The 22,931-nt window shown below is 39.7% G+C and overlaps 1 protein-coding gene across 1 annotated transcript in view; it reads right to left on the bottom strand.

The window, feature by feature from the left end:
- LOC137131328 (protein kinase C epsilon type-like) overlaps positions 1 to 22,931 on the bottom strand; it is a 71,117-nt gene that overhangs the window by 35,008 nt on the left and 13,178 nt on the right. The window contains exons 2-10 of the mRNA XM_067512433.1: positions 6,451 to 6,514; positions 3,816 to 3,984; positions 2,936 to 2,970; positions 2,738 to 2,826; positions 2,520 to 2,652; positions 2,249 to 2,391; positions 1,385 to 1,481; positions 981 to 1,279; positions 659 to 832 (exon numbers count right to left, since the gene is read on the bottom strand). Of these exons, the coding sequence (XP_067368534.1) occupies positions 659 to 832; positions 981 to 1,279; positions 1,385 to 1,481; positions 2,249 to 2,391; positions 2,520 to 2,652; positions 2,738 to 2,826; positions 2,936 to 2,970; positions 3,816 to 3,984; positions 6,451 to 6,514 (1,203 nt within the window). The remainder of the gene's footprint in view (positions 1 to 658; positions 833 to 980; positions 1,280 to 1,384; positions 1,482 to 2,248; positions 2,392 to 2,519; positions 2,653 to 2,737; positions 2,827 to 2,935; positions 2,971 to 3,815; positions 3,985 to 6,450; positions 6,515 to 22,931) is intronic.

Raw genomic sequence — 22,931 nt, 5'->3', positions numbered from 1 at the left:
ATTTGGCCTTAAACCACCATGAAGTTTCACTGCAAGCTGTGACTATGTCAACAAAATAATTATTATAATTATTATATAATTATTTCTCAATAGAATTACTTTAGAAGTTTGGTAGGATTAAAGTATCTAGTTAATAAAAATACACAAACAGTAAAATAAAATGTAATAATCTGCTGTAGAGACACATTATGAGACCTATTTATCTTCTTATTTACAAATGATACAGCTCAACCCTCCACAGCTGATATATAAAATATTTCTCTTAACAATATTTGAACTGTTTATGTTGTGTTTTTCTATGTTTTTTCTTTACTCATCTCTCTTTTCTGGAATAAATATCTTGTTATTGTACACTGTATTGTAGACTGTCTACTGTCCAACAAAAAGTACAATAATATCAATAAAATAAATACATAAATTACTTTTCTGTCAAACCTCATTTTATCATATCACATCTGGAGATCAACAGGTTACTCTAGAAGTCTTTTCTCACACAGTGCAGCTTCTTTTATAATGTGTTTATTCAAATATGGTTCAATGCTGCCACCTGCAGGTGCTGTGTGTGCTTGTGTGTGTGTGTGTGTGTGTGTGTGTTTGTGTGTGTGTGTGTGCGTGTTTGTGTTTGTGTGTGTGTGTGTGTGTGCGCGTGCGCTCCTACTTTGGTCTGGAAGCAGCAGAAGAGCTGTGTCAGGTAGGGGTGTTTTCTGGCCAGAGCCAGGATTCGTTTTTCCGTCATGGTGCAGTCCACGTCGTCGTCCTGCAGGATTACGTCTTTCTTCAGCACCTTGACGGCGTAAACCTCGTCGCTGCCTTTCAGCTCTGCCAGCATCACCTGGTCACATGAAACACAAAGCTGTTAGAAAGCAGCTGAAACAGCTTCATCTTTCCCTTTCTGTTTCATACAGAATCCATTCTTCCACAGAGGAAGAAGAAAGAAGGAAAGGAATCAAGTGAACCAAGGTCAAAGGTCATGCCCTCACCTTTCCAAAGCTTCCTTTTCCGAGAACCTTGATGAACACAAAGTCGTGCAGGTTCATCCTCTTTGTCTCTGGAGCACGGGGACTTTTGACATCTCCGTTCTCTTGGCTTCCATCACCTGCCACGCCGATGCTGCCTCCTTCCCCTCCACCTCCCCCGCCATCTTCACCGCCTGGTCCTCCATGGCTGTTCCCAGTTACGGCAGCAACAGATGAAGAGGAAGTGAGAGGGTGTGTTTTGTGCTCCTCTCCGCGGTGATCGAACGACAGAGCTTTCCGGATGTTCTCCAATTCCTTCGCATCTAGACAGAAACAAGTCAAATATTGTGTGTGTGTGTGTTTGCGCTTGTGTGTGTTTGGTTTTGTGGATGTCAGAGCTCACGTCTGACGGTCAGAGCTTCTCCTACCCTGGTCACACGGGGAGGTGGGGGCAGACTTCGAGCGATCGTCTTCTGGCTGGGGCGTCACTGAAAATGGCTGCTGAGGGTCCTGTCCCTGAGGAAGCTGTTAAAAGACAACATGTCTTCACGTCTGTTGACGTCCATTTTAAATATCTTAATTTCACCCCACTTCAATACAAAGGAAACTATTGTACTTTTACACCACTGCACTTATATAACAGTTTTTTGCACATTTAGATACAAAAATATTTAAATACTGATGTAAAGTATTGTTATGTCTGTGGATAAAAAAGTTCTTCTTTGTTGGTAATTTTGAAAAGAAATCTGAACCAGAATTGAACATTTTAATATTAAATTAAAAAGTATTTTACTTTTTATGTATTTATGAGTATTTTACTTACGAAAAACATTTGAAGCGGTATTCCTCAATGTGGTGGGCTATATTATTATACAAATACTGCTCATTGCTCAACTGAGCAATTTTGTTTCGTAAATTGCACAGAAACATTGTACTTTTTGCTCCAGTTTTTTTTCCCTGACAGGCTTACTAACTGATCTGATTACTGTACAGGTGCAGGTTTCTATCACAAAATCAATGTAAAAATCTTATTTTCTCTTTTGAGGGTTTGGTTGCAGTTTACAACACAAATGGGTTGACAATAAAGGTTCACTGGTCAGTGGCTAATGTGTTTAGATTTGTTTTAAATAAGTAACTGAGTCAGTCTTATAGGTGTACTTCTTTTTTTCAGCGCACACCACTTAATGGAATGCTATTTGTAGGCAGAACTTGCATTCTTTCTTCAGTATTTGCTACCTTTGCAAAAGTATAAATAAATGAGTATAGTAGACAAATATTTTAAAATAACTTACCTTTTTCCGTCTCTGTGCGCTGTTGGAGATTTTGTCTGGCGTGACTCCGAGGTCAGACAGGACCTTTGCGATACCTCTGGCGTCCACACCACAGTTAGGAGCTACGTTACTCTCACAGCGTCTGTGCACATTCACTTTACACACTTACACACACACACAAACACAGGAAGTCAGCGAGGGACAGTGTGTCCAAATTCAGAACGCACACATGCTCCAAATGCCCAAAACGTGTGAAAGACTGCTCACAGCATGTGAGCCGATCATACTGTACCTTTACACTGGAGTCCTTGTCGTAGGAGACCCCACAACAGAGACCCACAGTGGTCACAAAAGGTGAGAACCTTAAAATTGTGGATGCTGAACTTGTGAGGCACGTTGACGCTGAACCTTTGACACCCGACTGTCTGTAAGAGCCAGAAACAGATGATTACATCAGTCTTTCTTTTGTCTGCAACCACTTATTTACTGCCAACTGCTGTCAATTCGTACCTCCTCGACCGCGTCCTCCTGCTTCTTCATGCCTGCACACTTGGTAATGATCAGCTCATGGCAGCGCTTATGGACCACACATGTACACACTGGAGGAACACGCACACACGAAAAAGATTTACGAGGCAATTTAATGTGATTCAAATGTCTCAAAGTAATGTAAAGACATTAAGACGCTACAGAAAAGTACCATCCTACCTTGACACTGGTAGCCCTGCTTTCCTAAGACGCCCCTGAGGGTCAGAGAAAGGACAGTGACAAAACAAACTGAAACTAAATGCGTGTTGTGTATGTAATCAACATGTTGTCTGACAAAAACCAAAAAAGGAAGAAAAGTCAAAATTGCCCTTTTTGCTGTGGTTACTGTGAGACATCAACATTAAACCAATGCCACAAACACTGTGCTCCACGTGGTGCAGCATTTATTTATTTATTTTTGCTGATTCCCTTAACAAGTGCCTGCACGCTAACATGTTCTACCAAACACAGCTTCCCCGCGATGGCGATCACACATGAAACGTTTCCGAGCGCAGCGGAGGAAACATTGTTTCCATGTGAAGCATCCTCACACAGCTTGTTGGGATGGAAACAAACACAGCTGAATTTGTTTATTACTCCACACTTCACAGCGTCCACTGTGTTTGCATGTAAACAAGTCGGGTCAGAGCAGGAAAACCAGAAGACCCGGTTAAAAGCACTGAGAGCCTGGTGACTGCAGAACCTGCATTTACTGCACTGCACATGTAGCTCAATGCTTTTATCAACCATGCCTGACATTTTTAGATCTAAATACAACAGAGCAGCTTAAGGACCTTTTAGCCTGTAGCTTAGTTAAGAGAGAGCAGCCTTTTACAAACTAACATATTGATTACATTTTATTTTAATGTAATGATGCAGTAATTAGAGCCCAGTGTGATTCTTCCCGTCATCTTACTCCATCTCACAGTCAAATGCTCCTGTACTTCAGTACAAAAAAAAGTTTTTTTCTTAAAGAAACATGAAAGGGTTCACCTGTAAACCAGATTTTTGTTCTGTTTAAGACACTAACACTTTTAAATGTGTGTGTGTGTGTCCTCACCAGATGAACTCCCTGCAGTGGGAGCAGTAGGTGGGCTGTCTCAGGTAGGTGGCCATGAACTTGTGGCCGTTAACCTGGTGGACCCTCCGGCGGACAGCTCCCTGGCGTTTCCTGGGATGCATCCTCTGCCGAAACACGCGCTCCTCATTCTCGATGGAGCCTGTTGCAGCTAAAAAACACAACAACATGTATAAACACAAGTCACATTAAACACGGTACACACACATACAAAGGCTCTAGAAAATGTTGCTGATGTTTTCTTATAATATGACAGCATTACTAGGGTGATTTGGAAACAGACAAATGAGTAAAACCTGCAGGGTTTGGTGCTCAGTGCTTCCTTCAAATCAATGAACACAGACTGAACCTGCACTAACACCACACAGACACTAGATGGAGGCGGCAACGTGTTGCTGACACAGTGATTGTGATCAATGAAACACACGTTTGACTTTTCTGCCTCGTTTTGTTCAGTTACAATGCTGTTAATTACACACACATGACCTGACAGACAGAAAGGTGAGGGAGGGGCTGCCTATTCCATAGAAAGGTGGTTTCGTGTCCCGAACGCGAAGCTTTATCTTAATATAAATGCAGCTACTAACCAGGCAGAGCTGAATCATTAACAAGCTTCTCTACGTTAACCAAGCTGCTGCTACATGATGCAGAACCCATTATGTCCAGAACATAACGCTCACTGAGGCAGAACTTAGTGAGTTCACCTGCTTTTAGCAACAGCAGGGCTTTGTGTGTGTGTGTGTGAGAGTGAGTGAGTGAGTGAGTGTGTAGCTAATAGGCTGATTGCAGCTCTCAGGCCTGACAGGTCACCTGTGTTTTCTACGCTATGCAAACACATTTAAGTAATGACTGCAATTTCAGCCACTCACACACACACGTCCATAAACATACTGTTACTACAGGTGGAGAAAGCACCAGTGAGGCACAGTAAGAAATATAATTCAGGAACAAATTTAAAAAGAAGACAGTTCTTGGCCTAATGGCACTCCTTTGGCCTTTTAGTCCCTCCACCTCATCTCTCCCTCTCACTCAATGATGTAAGTGGTCCATTAGAGAACACTGCACTTTACTAATCAATTTATCCCCCACCCTCCCCTCTCCAACCTCCAGATAACTCCCTTCCTCTTTCGTTCCCTCTCTCTTCTTCCATTCTGTCATGTATGTTTAAAATGTAACCACACACACACTTTTTGTTTCTTACAGTACAACAGTTAATTCAATCCAGACAAATGTGTGTAACCACTGCAACTGAAGTCTCATCATCTGGTCAATGAAAAATTGATTCATATCAAAAGTTTTATGAGCTGCAAAAACCAAGAATGTCATCTATATGATACAATGCCGAGGTAAAAAGCAGGTGGGCTTGCACGGGACGTTCTTCTGTTACCTTGTAACTACTTCAGCAAAAGATGCAAATAAAAAATGTGAGATGTTACTTTAATATGCAGCAGGTTCAGAGTTTCTTTTTTCTTGTGTTACAAAGGAGTTTGTGATTCTTCTTTGTTTGAAGGACAGATAAAATGAAAAATACTCTAGGTGACAGAACATTTCAGCTGGTTTGGCCTAACTTGAGGTGAAGAGAATCTGCACCAGCAACTGTTATGGTACAAGGCAATGAAATAGAGTTGGCATCTAACCAGAAGTGCATTAGTAGCAGCGGAAAATAATATGGAAAGCGCAATGAGGGAGGCTAGGTTAAGGGTTATACTGGGGTTATGGTAAAAGAAGCATTTTGAATACGAATTAAACACACACACACACACACACATAGGGTTTGGCTCTGTGTGTAATCCATGGTGTGAGTCAGATTTAAAGAAGTTGGAGAGGTGTGGAAATGTGAAGGAAGCGTGAAAGAACACACACACACACACACACACACAGACAGACAGGCGTTTGTACAGGAGGCTCTGACCCACAGATAGAAAAATACTCATTCTGTGTCTGGCTGTTAATCAGCAATTACAGAAATCCGCCATGACATTTTGTAGTAAATAGATTTATAAACACAATTTAAAGCCATTTTTCAGCACATCTGGCAACACAACATCCAGTTTGTCTGTCTACACTTTTATTACACTTTGGTGCATAATGGCAAAATTATTTTAAAATGGCGAAAAGAGATCCTTTAACAGAAATTAAAGTTACCTTTTAAATAATTCATCAAGTGGGATACGCTGTTAAAAATAACATTTGTGTTACAGCTGAATGTGCATTACTATTATTATCTAAGGACCAGGGTTAACTTTGCAGCTGCTTTCATGTCATTGCAGCATGGGTAGATGCCAATGTATCCCTAAACCTAACATAATAATGCACCTTCTTTTGTAGTTGTATCTAGACTCTCATAGCAATTAAGGTCCAGTCTACAAAACATTCCTTTTTGAAATTATTTGTGTAATAATATGTTCTGATCACATTTAAGGTCAAATTTAAGCAAATAGAGAAAATTCACAAACTTCTAAGCACCTCTGTAACCAGACACCTGAAACACAACTACACAACAGATCTTTCCTGTTATTAAGGCTTAAAAGGGAAAGCACAGTTACATGCTGGCTGACTGTGGACACCATGATTTGAACCTGGCCTTTACATAAAAGTCACTGTACTAAATTCTTACCTTCACTTGAAGATCCTAATAAGTCAATGACAACATACACCTTCCCCTCTGGCTCCAGGTCAATCTGCAGAAAGAGAGGTAATGGACAAATAGAGGATGGTGGGGCAAAGGAGGATTAAAGGGGGTCAAGAAGAAGAAAAAGAGAAAAGAGAGATTAGAAGATTAGAAATGCTACAGTAGGTGTTCATATTAGTGTGAGCCTTAGAGGAGGAACATGACATTTGCAGTACAATTATAGTACAATAAAATAGGTAAAAAATGATAATAACACTGACAACAAAGGATTCACAACAGGGCAATGATTGAACTCTGAATGTGACGGTTTCATGTGTGCTTTTGCATCATAAAGGACCTTACTTTTCTGTCATATATATAAACAAATATACATACACGCAGTATAAAGATATATATAAATATATATTCTGCAGCCATCCACCCACGTGTAGCGACGTGTGGCAAAGCATGTGCTCATTCGTAGCATCCTGTCTGGCCAAAATCTCACAGTATCACTTGCAAAAGGGCGCTAATGTGGTAAAATGTAAAAGAGAGAAAGTTGGAAAAAACTCTCAGAGAGAGAGTAGACGTTGACACATATCCTGTCACACACCCACACATCACTTCTTCGCCACACACACACACACACACACACACACACACACACACACACACACACACACACACACACACACACACACACACACACACACACACAGACACTTTGTGGAGTCGGCGTGTGTTTAGGCCAAAGAGAGGCTCTGGGGAGCGAAGACAACTGCTGCTCTAAAATTTATTGCGTGTATCTGAGTGTGTGTTTTGTAAAGTGTGCATTTGTGTGCATTTAGACTCATATTATTAAAAGCAAGTGGGCACTGGCCAGGGGCTCACCAGCAGCTTTACCACCCACAGTGTCCATAATCCCCTTCCACACACACACACACACACACACACACACACACACACACACACACACACACACACACACACACACACACACACACACACTGAAAAGCACTAAGTGAAGACCCGTGCTGTGAAGGCAAACAGGCGTGGGTTCTATAATGTATACAGTAGGAGATGGAAAGCAGAGAGAGAGAGACGGATGAGGGGGAGGACAGAGAAAGTTTGTTGGCTCGTTCCAACGTGAAAGTGCATTGGGGGGGTGAAGGAAGAGGAGAGCTCCCCACTTTCTTTTGTTTAGTTTCTCTGTTAACACACTCTTTTTATACTCCGTGTTTGCTTGTTCTGAGAACGGTCCGGTTTTTGTGGTATTAATTGGTTTTCATCATCAGTGCACTGAGAGCATTTTGAGGTTTAACACGATAATTAGTCTCATCCATCTGCATTTTCTGGAAGAAACAAACGGAAGGAAGGACGTTGTTGTTGTGGCAAATGGAAAGATAAATGTGGCAGAATATTATCATGTAGTTTCTGTTGCCATGCCTGAATAAATATTTAACAAGAAAATTACACAAACACCCTTTTTGCAGCTACTGTCAGTCAAAGATAAAGAAAGATTTTTTTGTGCAAATGTATGTACCTGCATTTTTGCATATTTCCCGCATTGGTGATGTGCATCAAATTAATAAACAGCACTTATTGTGTTGCAAATATGTTTAAATCTACAGGAATGTGTGCTCAGCTACACAGGACATCCAATAACTGCAGGCAGCAAATGAGCAGCAAAGGAGAGTTCCACGTTTAGGACCATGTCCCCACGACAATGGTCAGACATGTTTAACATGTCATGAAGGACCATAAAGAGCCGAGCCAAAAATATAAATAAATACATAAACCCAGTTCTCATTTTACTGACTGCAATCTGAATCTAGCAGATTTTGTTGTCTCTTTTTGGTGGGACTCAAACACTTAGCAAATTAATAGTATTTTCAATAATCCCGACAGAAAATAAAATCAACAGTGGAGGATCTGCTCATGAGTAATGTTCCACAGTCTGCAGCCTGGATCAGCCAAAACACTTTCCTAAACTTTCCTTTCAAACCATGTGGTGGAGACATTTTTATGTTGACTTGTGGACAAAGCTTTAACGAATCAGAGCATTTGCAGCAAAATTTTTAATTACTACTCAAACAAGCACTGGATTGAAAGAACACACCACTGGGATCTGGAATAAGGGTCTTTAGCAGCACTCTTCACTTGTTTGGTGCTAAATCAGTTAATAAAAAAAACAACGTAATTTAATAATATAATAAAAAAGGAAAAGAAGCTTGGCTCATCTTTCTAAAGCTCTGCTGATTTATTTAATGAATCCACTTTGGTCCTAAGAGAATTCATTAAAACATCACATTCAGACCCCAATAAGCATTCACTTGTAATGACTGTGACGTCTGAGGATGAAAAAATGTGAACGCACGTGCATAAACACACACCACCACTCTTCAGCTGAGGTCACAGCTACCTAATGAACATGCTCAGACTCACAGGTGCACAATTCACTAAATATAGAGCCGGCAGAGGAAGGAAAAGGCCCCTCAATGTGTGTGTGTGTGTGTGTGTGTGTGTGTGTGTGTGTTTGTGTAAATCCACCACTGTTGTGGGAGTGTGTTATGTCTCACACACAGTCAGTTACGCTGCACTTGTCTTACTCCTTGTCCCTGTTTATCTGAGAGCTGATGGCTGCACACACACATAGGTCAAAGGTCATGTGAGGCCACGCAGGGGCAATGACCTCCTCATCAGCAGAGGAAGAGGGTAGAACAGGGTTGATCCTGTATTGTAAAAACATGGTCACAAGCATCAAATTTTTAAAAAGGGTAAAGCCCCTAACATGGTTCACGCATGTTTGCAGATGCAAAGGCCAGCATCTGGTGCAGTAAACATTATCAACATGCACCCTTACGTACCTGTAGAGATAAACAAGTTTTCTACAAGGTGGTGATAGAGGATACGGAATGCTCCGAGCTTTCTGATGACCACAGTCAAACACAGCATCTGCAGGCTACTTATGGCAGAGAGAGAAGAAAAACTAGAAGACCAACTATGAGGACTGATCCTTTGTATGCAGTGCAAAGTTAATCCAAACAAGCAGCTCTCTCGTTTTATGCTAAAGTGGATATTTTTCAAGTAAAAGTCTGAATGTTTAGAACCTTTGTTGCTCCTGCTAATTAATTCTGCTTTGATTTGATTGCATAAACGTATCTAAATATATCATACATTGCTGTTTCAGATTCCATCACAGTCACAATTAATCAAACCTTTAATCATCCTTTTATATAAGACTGTTTCAGGGTTAATCCAATGATTAACCTGCTGCCTGCAGGTCTGTGACAGGATACAAACTCCAGTCTCCTACTGTACATAAACGGCTCTTCAGACCTCATTCTATCCTCATTATATACAGGACGCACTACTTCCTGTACTGGTCTTGCACATTGGGACCGGAAATAAACCACAACGTGCAAAATTGTCCAATATGTGCATAATACTCTAAGATAATGGCCTGGTTAAATCTGTGAGTACTGTGTTACGAGATAGTGCAGCTGACAAATGACTCGTCTAGTGGTCTAGAGGGTAAACAGCTTTTGGCCTGCAGGGCATATATTGTTGCAGAACCACATGGACACAATACTGATACTTATGCTGCTAACAGGAGATACTGCAGTGGTCGTGTGATCTGATATGTGCGATATTAGTAGTTGCTGCTCAGAAAGGCCACGTCAGGTTTTATTAGTGGGGCATTCAGAATGACAGGAACAGACACAAATCTAATATATTTAAGGATTTTTGTTCCAGACCATAATTTCCATGAATCCACATACACAAACTTCATATTATCACTGAAGCCAAAAATCACACAGATTGCAAATTCCAAACGCTATCACTGCACATGAAATTTGCAGGAAAACGAGCATAAACAAAGCCTGAAATGAAACAGAATGGTTTCTAGTGCATGTTTGCATTTATGTACACAGTCAACATGAAGGAGCAGTTTATATGATGATGGGATTGTGGGTTTTCCTATTTATAGCTTTTTTGCATGAATTAATAGAGAAGAAAAGGACCTTTTAAAAGCATTTCATATTATATTGCAATATTTTAGTTTGAGCTTGCATCTCATGAAACACAGGTTTTTGCTGTCTTGTACCTCAGACCCTTTGGAAAATACCTCCAGATGACATCACTTGGAGGAACCTTTAATTCAGATTATGTCTTCTTGTTGCCCACACTATTGAGGTTGTAATCATGGTTAACCTGTTTTTCCAGAGCTCCCACAGATGATATTATCGGAACTCCTAATGATGATAAACTCCTCCGGGTGACGTCATCTGGAGGAGTTTTTCAACTAAATGCAGAGAAATATTTTAATATAGGGAAGTCAGGGGGACGTTTAAGAGTATTAATGTACATTTACACCCTAAACTAAAGTCATAGAAAGAAAGTTGAAAATTGGTAAGTTGGCCTTTAATACATTATAAATTAAGTTACAGTTGCTTCTTTAACAATAGAAATAGCGTTGCTCAGTATGATGAAGGTTGTGTGTTTATACAAAACCAAGGTCATAATATTAACTGCAGAACTGTGGCTCTTTAACTTAGTTTAAAGTGTTTGCTGAATGAAGTTTTTTTAACCGGTACTAAAGTTTACAGAACTGCCAGGAAAGTTCAATAAATCAATAACTTAACAAATATAAACTAGGACCACGGATTACAAATTTAATCTAGAGAAGATTTTATTTTTTGACTTGAAGTAGAAATTTAAGGCAGCACTTTCAATCCTATTTTTAAATTAAAAAGAAACAAGTTATATTTTACAAAGATTAAATTATTATACACAAGAAAATATATATAAAACAGACTTACATAATTATTTCTGTTGTGGACTGTGTGACCCTGTTGAACTAGATGATTTCATATCAATCTAAGGAATAATTTTATGATAGCTGTAAAATGATAACTGATAACTGAACTGAAAATCCTTCATTCTGCTGCTGGCACTGAGCCATATCCATGAATGTTATTTGCAGGTCTGGCTCAGCTACTTTAAACATCACATGGTCCTTATCATGTGGTCTTTTAGTATTATGTAAAGAATTATATGTGTGTGTGTGTGTGTGTGTGTGTGTTTGTGTGTGTGTGTGTGTGTGTGTGTGTGTGTGAGCACGCACGCAATTGAAAAAGCATGAAAAGGGAGTGAAATCTAATTTATTTACCTTTGTGAGAGCATTCTTAAACTGTATGCTCATTTATGGGGAAAATACGCGCGCACACACACACACACACACACACACAGGGAAATTAAATTGCAGGTTTTAACTCAGTTGAGACTTGCCTCCATCCTGCCTCATTCGCTTTAATGCATCTGAAGCATTATATATCAGTTTGCTTTAAAACGATCAGTCAATCTGCTCAATCGTGTAATGTCACTATTGATCATATCACACACACACAAACACACACACACACACACACACACACACACACACCCTATCTTAGAATCAAAAATAACTCAAATGTTTTGTGACCAAAATCATTGGCTCGACAAAACAAAAGATTAATGTGTGCACATTTTCACTTCATGCTATCTTCCTATAAAAACACTATGTCCTCATAAAGCCAGTCATTGATTGAATGTAAATTATTATAAATACCAACGCACTACATGTATAAACACAAGGATTCATCTCTGCACAGAACACACAGCTGCACACTAGAGACACCTGCAATTGTAAATTATGACTGTGTGAAGCCAACAGCGTGTGTGTGTGTGTGTGTGTGTGTGTGTGTGTGTGTGTGTGTGTGTGGACAGCTCCTTTCTGGCTGACTCAAAAAGAAAAGGTCATTTAGCAAATGGTGACACACACACACACACACACACACACACACACACACACACACACACACACATTTATTTTAGACCCTCTTCTCATCTACAGTATCCGACAAACCTCCATTTAAAATAAAAGTTAAACAAAGATAAACACAATTACTGAGATTTTTCCTCAGAAATATCCAAATTTGTAGTGTTTAGCTAAGTGCTTATTATAGGTGGTAATAAAAATTATTTTGTTTTGGTAAAGATTTGGATGATTTTATGAATATGAGTATTAATATAAATAATTAAAAAAGCAGCAAATTAATTACAATAATCTAATCATCAAACCCTGAATTAAATGAATATTATAGTTAAGTTGTATAACTGAAAGAAACAACAACAATCTGGAAAAACTGATTTTTCTGTAAAATCACGTCAGAATCCAAAACAACTGAGCTTTAATGGGTGTTAAAGAGAGTCGGAAATGACAAAAACTGTTTTAACATGCTGAGACCCACCAGGGAGTTCAGAGTTTTCTGTAAAAAACTAATTTGTACCTGCGTCCTATCTCTGTTTTGTCTTTGTCAAGACTGAAACAGTCGTCTCCTTCTCCCAAACCAGAGCTTTTTCACACCGGGCTCCAGAGTACGTAAACTCTAACCACCAGCTTGATGAAGAAGTGAGCTCCAAGAGAACCAGTGTTGTATCTGTACATAAATGGGTGATGGCAGTAGGGCAGTATTTTACTCGTAAAAACAGATGGACTGGAAGGACAAAGACATTCAATTTGTTCATTCCCTAACAAGTGTTGTCTCCTAGTAAATGGTCTGCACTTATATAGTGCTTTTCTACCTATTGGCACTCAAAGCGCTTTAAACTGCTTCTTATTCACCCATTCACACTCAAAATCACACACACACACACACACACACACACACACACACACAGATGGGGGAGCTGCTATGCAGCTGGCCAACACTAACCAGGAGAAACTAAGTTGGGGTTTAGTGTCTTGCTCGAGGACACTTCGACATGTGACCAGAGGAGCTGGGGATCGAACCAACAACTGTGGGATTGGTGGACGACCGCTCTATGTGCCACAGTTCCCGCCTAGTCCTGTGATGAAGCCACAATTCTAATAATTGGAAACATGACATCGTCTCTCCTGCGCTTGTTGTCTAAGGCTCCCCCAGTTGTCAGTTGTCCACTTTCTATGGACATTTTAATGTGGACACTTGAAAGACCTGCAATCTTTTAGAAAGTGCCTGGCTTAATGTAGTGAAAATGTGTCCACTGAGACAAGGAGGTCTTCAGAGAACACTTTCGTCTTCGAGAAAGACGAAAATCAAAATGCAGAGAGAGAAAAAAAAACAGTGGGGACAAGTGAGAGACAGAACGAGGAGGACATTGTGTTTTATCTGCTCAGTGATAGTGTGGGTGCTGTGAGGTGACACAGTGCAGACACACACACACAAACTGGTATATGTGGGAGGACCCTCAGTCTAAAAGTGCCTCATTAGACAACTTTTTCCATTTTTTTCCATTTTCCACACCAGCTCTAATTCACGATATCTTAAAAACACACGAGCTCCAGTCTCAGGCAAGAACAGGCACAATAAGAATTCAGAAAACTAAATATAACAACTCCTGGTGTTTTATGTAGGCATGTCCAATCCCGCCACTCGTAAAACTTCTCCAATACTGCACCTGATACCACGTTAACCTCTGCACGTAGGTGGAGGTGATTTAGAGCTGTTTTAAGATGGCGGTGGCTGCCATGCAAGTTGCTCACCCAACTCACCTGGAGCAACCTGGGCTTCGAGACAGTGACCTTGTGGTCCATGAATGACTGCCTTACCAACTGAGCTTCATAAAGATATTTTCCCTTCATATTCCTGCGTAGACTCTACAGTCCATGTTGTCCATGCTTCACCGTGCAAGATCTCACCCTAAATCTGCGCTTTGTTAGTCTTTTTTTCTTTTCTTTTTGTTCTTTTCAGAGAAAGTTGCTTCATTTATTAAACACCAGTCACCGCCATATTTGTATTGGCAGAAGAACATGTGAGAATTTCTGTTCTCATGGGATTTGCTTAACTACAGTGGACTGACGGGGCTGTTATTATCCAGTAACTCATATTAGTACAAAACTGTTTCGTACTTGTATTGGTAAGTACTCAAATGTCAGTACTTGTGCTCACTCTGAGAAAAAGTGGTATTGGGACATCCTTAATTCTATGTCAATGTCTCACTCTTGATCGTTTTGAATAGTATATGCACCAGATTTCTCTTGGTGCCAGAAGAAGTACAGTGTTACAGTATCCAGTATTAATCCCATATTGTATACAATACTGGACTTATGTAGAGTTACAGTACTTTTAAAAAGGATAGTTTGAAGATTAATCATTGTTTTTAATTACACTTAGTTACATGTATTGAGAATTGAGGACATGACATACATGCAGGAAAGCCTCTGGTCCACGAAACGCTCATTACTCATTTTTATTTCCGGTTCCTGAACTTAACACACCAGAGAAGAAGCTCAATTAACATCCCCAAGTGCAGCTGCAGTAGAGTGTGTAGCGCAGTGTGTGTACCACCAATCATGGGGTCGGTGGTTGAAGACATTGAGCCCCACGTTACTGCCGGTGTGTGTGTGTGTGTGTGTGTGTGTGTGTGTGTGTGTGTGTGTGTGTGTGTGTGTGTGTGTGTGTGTGTGTGTGTGTGTGTGTGTGTGTGAATCCACCACTGTTGTGACTGAGTGACTGAAATACAGGAGCACAGCTTATATGCATGCATGAGTACTTCATAGTACCATGCAGTATCCTGCAGTAATGGATCCACAGAACTGAGTCAATTGATAGTGAACAAATGGACAAATAAATATATAAAACAAGACGAACAGCAAAACTGCAGCAACACACACACACTCTCTGAGGCCCTGGAGAATAACTTGCTCCCGCTGCTAATGCACTGGATTTACTTCAAACAAAGCAGAGCAGCTCAGGACACACACACACAGGCATCCTGTCGGCAGCCACTTATGCCTGTCCTCCTGTTCAGCCGTGTCTGTCTATACCTAATTTGTCCCTGTTGAATAAGTGATGGTGCAGCATTGTAAACAGGCCAGCTTCTGTCTCTCTCTTACACACACCCACTTTCTCTGTCTCATACAAACTATTAAGACCTTGGATGCAGGTAGTTGTGCAGTAAAAGCAGACAAGGACGTTTTAAAACGCTTTTTTAATCATCTGGATCACCTAGGTCACAGTGAAAAGGGACTTTTTGTACAAGACCAACACATACATACAAGATGACATATCTGCCTTTAAATCTGAGTTATTCCTAAGTCCACATACTGCACCTCACCATGATTCACCACCAGCTGGACCAAAAAGCGCTGACAGAAGCAGTGAAATACTCAGCACATTTCAACACCCAGGGCCTTTGCAGAAGCATCAAATCAGTGACTTCATGTGGCTGAAACTGCGTAGCGTGGGGTGGCGAGGAAAGTTTGCCAACTATAACAATTGTAGTCAGTTTAATTGTCGGTTAAAAAAATAATAACTTCAGGATGTGAGTCAGGAGACAGGATCTGTGTTGTGGTTGTTAGTCTCAGGCTCTGACACTCAATTTACCCAAAGTCCTGAACTGAGTTACTGCTTTTTAAAGTATTTTGCCACTTAGATCTGTAGAGTTTCTGAGAGAAATGCCACTTAGAGACATCAATCAGCCAACAGTGGAAACCTCTCCATGATCTTTACATTTCTTTCAGTAATTATTCACTGCTCCACAGAGAGTCACGTTAGAGGAAGTGGTGCTGGAAAGACTTCACAACATGGATTTCCACATTAACTTTTCTAATTTTTTTCATTAAAAACCATTAAACTCAAAACCTAACCCACATTTTATAAGATCAATGGCCCACACACCCTATTTAGAACACTGGGGATGTGTAATTATGATAGAATAGCAATTGTTCAACTTTCTGATAAACAGCAGCCACAGTGATTGAGCACTGAGCAGTAAGACTACGATTTGCTAGGTTTTTCTTTTTTTTTTTAAAAGGTCAAATAAATTCCCATATGTAAACATTACATCAATTGCTTACATCAACCAAAGAATCTGCATATACTGGGTACTGTATGAGTTTCAGTTTGCATCCCTGACAGTTGATGTTTTTTTGTAGTTTCACACAGAACGAGATAGAGATCAGTGCCTGGAATAACAGAGAAGAACAAAGCAGACATGAAGGAGAAACATGAGGATTAACCACTGACTAACTCATGGCAGGACTGATGATTATGCAAGAGGAGGATACGAAAGACCATGCTATGCAGTCTCCCCTCACAATTTTTCTCTCATTTAGACAACAAGAGAGAGGGTTTGGCAGCTTGAGGACAGCGCTAACATCAATATCTGATGTGACTGTGCCACAACCTTCAGCAACCATGATGGCAATGGTCTGGTATGCCTGCAGGTATGAGGGCGCCATTTCTTGAGATGCACATATAAAAGGGTTGGGACAAGCATTTCAAACATATGCTCATTTAGACACATTAACTCACATTCTTACCGCAATCTTAGTGTTGATAAATTAGTCTATACCTGTGGGAAATAGCATACAGGCGCTTTTTCCGTGGGAAGAACTGTGCAAAAAGCTAACTTCAAATTCCCCCATGTGAAATAAGATTTCATAAATATTTTCTCTGGACTTCTTGTTTAATGAATAAATTATTAGCAGATGAGTGAGAACTGCCCTCTATACATCCACATCCTCCATAATCCGCTCATAAAAGTCATCTTTATTGCTCTCTCACTCTCAGCATGAGTGGAGGAGAGTGGAAGCGAACACCCACACACCCATCTGCTTCTTCAACACACACACACACACACACACACACACACACACACACACACACACACACACACACACACACACACACACACACAGTAAGCTTCTCCACCACAACTTGCCTTTCCTTTCTTATTAACAGATCTTTTCACATCCCTAACATCATCCATTATCTGCAACCACTTATCCTGTTCAGGGTCGTGGGGAGGACGGAGACTATCCCAGAGGCACACCCTGGACAGGTCTCCAACACAAAGAGACGTACACAGGCACACAACTATTTACAAGCAGTCACCAATTAACCTAACATGCATGTCTTTGGACTGTGAGAGGAAACCCACGCAAGCATGGGGAAAACACGCATGCTACACATAGAAAGGCCACAGCCAAATGGGGATTCGGCTGTGGGCCTGGGGCTTGATGTTAGCGCTGGAACTTCTAGTTGTGAGGCATCAGGGTTAAACACGCCACTCAGCCATCAGAGGTGACCATTCAAGTATTTATCTTCATTGTCAGCTGGTCCAAGTTAGCAACACCTCTGTCCTGCCGGTCAGCAGAAATCCCGCTGGCCAAACAAAAGGAGCTAGAGACCACTGACTTCAAAACAAGGAAGCTCCTCACAATACAAGGAGGGTTTGACCCCAAATCCTGTACACTAAGCAGAAGGAAGGAGGTTGAGGATTAGTGAGCGTCAGAGCAAATTCCCAGAATGAAACAACTAAGACCCATGAAGACATCCAAAAAATGGCCCCAAGTGATGATGATGTGTTTAGTGAAGACCTCAGACAGCAGAAACCCGTGGAGGAAGAGAAAGAAGAGCACTAGCCATCATGGAAGGAGAAACCTGTGCACGGTGTCACAGTATGTACAGATAGTGAAAAACTCTAGTGGTGGCTGGATGAAGTGGGACGGAGAGACAGCACAGAGGCACTAATTCTGTACAGGATCAGTAGAGGCTGGGTTCCATACCAGGCAGGACTCCAGGCTGTGCAAAGGTGCCCCTGAGACAATCCAGTACATAACGAAGGGTGCAAGTCTTCATGCAGTATGTCCTAAAAAAAAGCTGGATACATCTGAGAACTAGGTTCACAAACACATGATTCAAAGTCCTAAACCAGAGAGAAGAAACATTATTTCATGTTGACGTCCAAATAAATGCATAAACACTATTGTAGACATATTAATTTACCATGGAAGAAGAGGTTTGTACTCAATGAACCCTACAAAAGGTCTCGAGTCTGTGTGGAGAGCAGTGTGCTGGCTAACTTAGATTATGGAAAACTACCACAGTGGTTTGGGAATATAAGATGATTAGCACTGTGATAACTTCCCTGATTCATAATATCCTGTTTTACACAAGCATAAACTACTGATAATAAGCCTTCAAACTTGTGGATCTATTACTCAGTTACACAGGGACCTAGTAAACACGTGTGCTCATTAATGCAGTGCTGTTTTCAGTCTGAACCTGGTCTGGATGTGAGCAGCTGCCCTGAAAGACCTTTCATCTATTTCATTTACTGTTTTTGTTTATTTTTTAAATTCTTTATGAAAAATATTTTTCATCTGCCTTCAATCAATTCAATTGTTCAATTTGTTAATTTTTAATCTCTTCATAATTTTTTAAATAATTTACAATGTGTTTTTCTTAATTTTTTAAATTCTCAATAAAAAAAATCATCTGTCTTCAATGGTTTTGTGTCTGTTTATGCTACTTTTTTATCTCTTCAAAAAAAAATTCCATCTATTTTCAATAATTTTCTGTTTGTTTTTGTTTCTTATTTAATCTCATCATAAAACTATTTTTAATCATTTTGTGTCTGTTTTTTTTTCATTTGTAAAAATTTGTTATAAAGATTTTTCATCTATTTAAAGTAACTTTATGTCCATTTTTATCATTGTGTTTGTGTGTGAATTGTTTCAATCCCTTTGTTGCATTTTTTTTTTTTTGGTTTGTTTTTTAATCTTTGTGGTAATGTTTTACTCCTTTTTGGACGCCCTGACCTCTTGACCCCCTGGGGCTGTGCCCTGAAGGCCCATCTACTAATCCATGCATGGCCACCACCCCAACTCCCCCCTACTACCAGAAGGCTCAAGACTCGTTACTGGGGCAGGCTTGGACACATTCCTGCAGAGTATTACACCGTCAAATGAGTGCTCACCAAACTTTTGATAATCAGGGATGTTGATCTCATATTCTTGCGGCAAAGTTATAAATAGGAAATTTGCACAATTAAAACCTCATCAAGTGTCTTAAAGTGTCTCATCACAGTGATTCCAGACAGCAGTTTTTGTCCCCAGATTTCATTAAAAATCTTATTTCTTAAAAAAACAGACACCAAACCAATGTATTCCTGCTGGGATGTTAATCTGTTAGATGGGAAACCCGGATCAAACCCAGAGGACATTCACAACATGTCTGTCTGATTAATAGCTGTCATGAGGATAGTGACATGCTGAATTTATTCATATTTGTTCTGCTACAGCTGCATCATGTTTATTAGCAAAGTGAAAGATTGGATGGTTTCCATAGAAACGAGGTCACCAGGTGGCCCCGGAATGGTGGACGTGTTGATGAACAGCTCCAGGATAGTTACTCCTTTTTATCTCTAAAGGATTCAATCATTAATGACACGTGTTGTCAACTGACACTTAATGAGCTTTGTTTTAACCTAATCACAGATGCATTCCAAACACACACACACACACACACACACACACACACACACACACACACACACACACACACACACACACACACACACACACACACACACACACACACACACACACACACACACACACACACACACACACACAGGTCCCAGAGCATTTACAGTATCACATGAGCCTTAGTCAAGCTGGAGTCATGTGGCTGCATGTACCGTATCCTCAAAGAGACCTACATCTACAGACTCACTGACACAGGGGCGTGTGTGTCATGCTACACAGCTATTGAACCCAACAGAAGTCTGCACTGCACGATGAGGACCACACTCACCAGCAGATCTTCAGGACGATACAACCTTCGCATGTACTGCACAAATTATGAGTCAGGGTGGAGCTAACAGTTATTTTTTATTCTCATTAGGTCAATAATCATATTGGCCCTGAACATAAGACTGTTATTAAGAATTATTCATATATGGGGGCATGTTATATTTGTCTTATATTCAGGGAGACATTTAATGAGACAAAGCAGTAAAATGCATCTGCATTGCACAGTATCTGTGCCAATATTTAGAAATTTAGAATGTAAAGTTTTAGGCATTTACACAAAAGCTGGAGAAAAAAGAAAACTAACTATCCTCAGTTTACAGCCACTTAGCTCCTGTTTGAGCAACAAAAGAAATTACCAACATCACTTCCTCTGTTGGTAAATTAGGCAACTTGGCACTTTTACAACAACTCTATATTAACATATTTAATTTTTAACGATTAACCACTGTTTTTATCTGACTAGATTAACTAACTAGTGCTCTGCTGCCTTTCACAACAGAAGCATGTTCAGTATTGTTTCATGGTCATGGCTTCTCTTGTTGCCATTTTTCAAACTTTATTGTGAAAGAAGGGTGGAATGGCTACACCTCAGGTGCAGCGGGGATTGACAACTGATCAAGTTATTTAATTTAGTGTGTATTTGATGAAACAAGTGAGTAACATGCAATCTTGAAACAAGCACGCACAACAATGTTCTTACTGTTGATTGCTGTATTTGCAGGTCTGCCTACTATATTTTACTCTGTTACTTACTGTGTTTTCTTACTTTGAACAAGTACTTTTCCAAAAACAGGTGGTTTAGAATTGGGCGTTGTCTTGACGAATAACCTGGAATCAGAGCATGTTTGGCTTTTTCCTTAAAAAATTACTGAAACAATTAGTTACTATGACTAATTGATTATCCACTTAAAACCAGCTCTAATTTACATTCTGGGAAAACAGGATGGGATTAAGTGCATTCCCATTGAGCAAGATGGCTTTAGTTGAACGCATTAACAATATGAAGTTTGCAGGGCAAACTCTTTAAAGCAGCACTATCACACTGTGTGTGTGTGTGTTTGTGTGATTTTTATTATATCAATCCATTAGCTATTACCATAAATGGATGTTCATCTGCCTTGTATGTAGACATTTTAAAATGTGCAATAAATGTGTGTGTTGTGATTGCATGAGTACGCAGAGAGGGAGGGAGTTTCAAACTGTTTGTTTCACTTCTGCCACATGGAGTTCAATAATGAATCCACTTAATGATAACACAATACATAAAATCTGTTTTGTTTTTTATTGAAACCCAGTGTTTTTGTGGCTCCAACACCCGCTCAAAAGGCCAACATTAGAGGCATTAGCTGTTGCAGCAGCCCTGTGCTCTCAGCTGAAAAGCTACCATTACATCATAACCTTTATGCTGACATGGCACTTCATCCTCTTCATCTCATTTCTCTTAAAAAGTGAGCATGTGAGCTAGCTGATGACTCTATAATCACACTTCAAGTTCGAAAAATACTTGCTTGTCAGCTTTTATAAACCAATTTGCAAGGTTTTAATCTGTGTAAATATTTTGGTGCCACAGATTAACAGCTAATGCATGTGTGAGTGAACAGTCTACAACAGGAGTTTGTGTTTTGAGTCCAGTGGTTGTTCATTTGTATTTGCCAACTTTGAAACTTGTTTTGTTTTGCACCAGCTGATGTCATCTGGAGGAGAAAGAAGAGTTGCAACAGCAAATGGTCAACAATTATGGCAGGTCACGTGACTCATACCTTTAAAATGTTTGAAGAGGGTAACTGAGATCCAGTTTTTCTACTGAGAAATGAAAATTTCCGAACCACTCATGTTTGATGATATGTGCAGTGCTGCAATCTAATTCACTGTAATGCAAATCAATTATTTATTGATCAATCAATCAATCAATCAATGATCAGTATTCCTTATAAATATTTAGAATATTGAATCATTATTTAAGATATATAGACTCTAAATTACTGTCATATGGCTCCTAAAATACTTAATAATTAACTTTTCATCATTTTGGCAAAAAAAGCAAGCTCATTCTCTGTGTGATAGGCTTGAATATAGGAGAATATCAACTGAGAATCTAAAAACAATATCCCATACGCTGCCTTTCTTGGACTGTAGTATTATTTATTTAATCACAACATGTGGGCTGCTGCTGTATTTTGGTGGCTTTGATCGTCATTAGATATACGGTACATAAGCAAATTGAAATTTTAATAAGCTGAGTCATGCTGATATATTAGATAATATAAGCTAATAAAAGCAACTGGAACACTGGGATTAAATATATGAAATTAAAGTCTAAAGTATGCAGGAATTGTTTCAAACTGATTCTGGCAAAACTAAAACTAAATGCCAATATGCCACTGACGCTCCATGTCTACCCAGCACATCGGTGGGCATCTTGGGTGTCCATGGTGATGGGGAGAAAGCACCTTTCCTCAGGTTGGTAATATGAGGTTGAGTGCAAATTTTGCATTTTCTAAAGTTGGAGACACCAACATTTGTAAAATGGAGAAAGTTGCACTATAGTTTATTTCTCAACTCCGATGTATGAGTTGACAAAGATGCTGCTACTTCCAAACTTAAACTTGAAATAAATAAATATTAAAATTAGAACAGTTGTTACTCTGGTAGAAGGTTGGTACTCTGTAGTAATACATCACCATTTATCATATACTATATCTAGTGACTAAAGTCGTTAAATTCATGTAGCGGAGTAAAAACCACCACATTGACCTCTGAATTTTACTGGCATAAAAGTATAAGTGACATAAAAGTAGTTACTTCACACCTGTGAATGTACATCATAGTATAATTAAAAGCTGCATACTGTTCAATTGGA

This window comes from Channa argus, chromosome 1 (genome assembly GCF_033026475.1).
Source record: "Channa argus isolate prfri chromosome 1, Channa argus male v1.0, whole genome shotgun sequence".
Lineage (NCBI taxonomy): Eukaryota > Metazoa > Chordata > Actinopteri > Anabantiformes > Channidae > Channa > Channa argus.
Note: the sequence above shows the minus strand (reverse complement) of the source record. Positions and strands in the feature narration are given on the sequence as shown.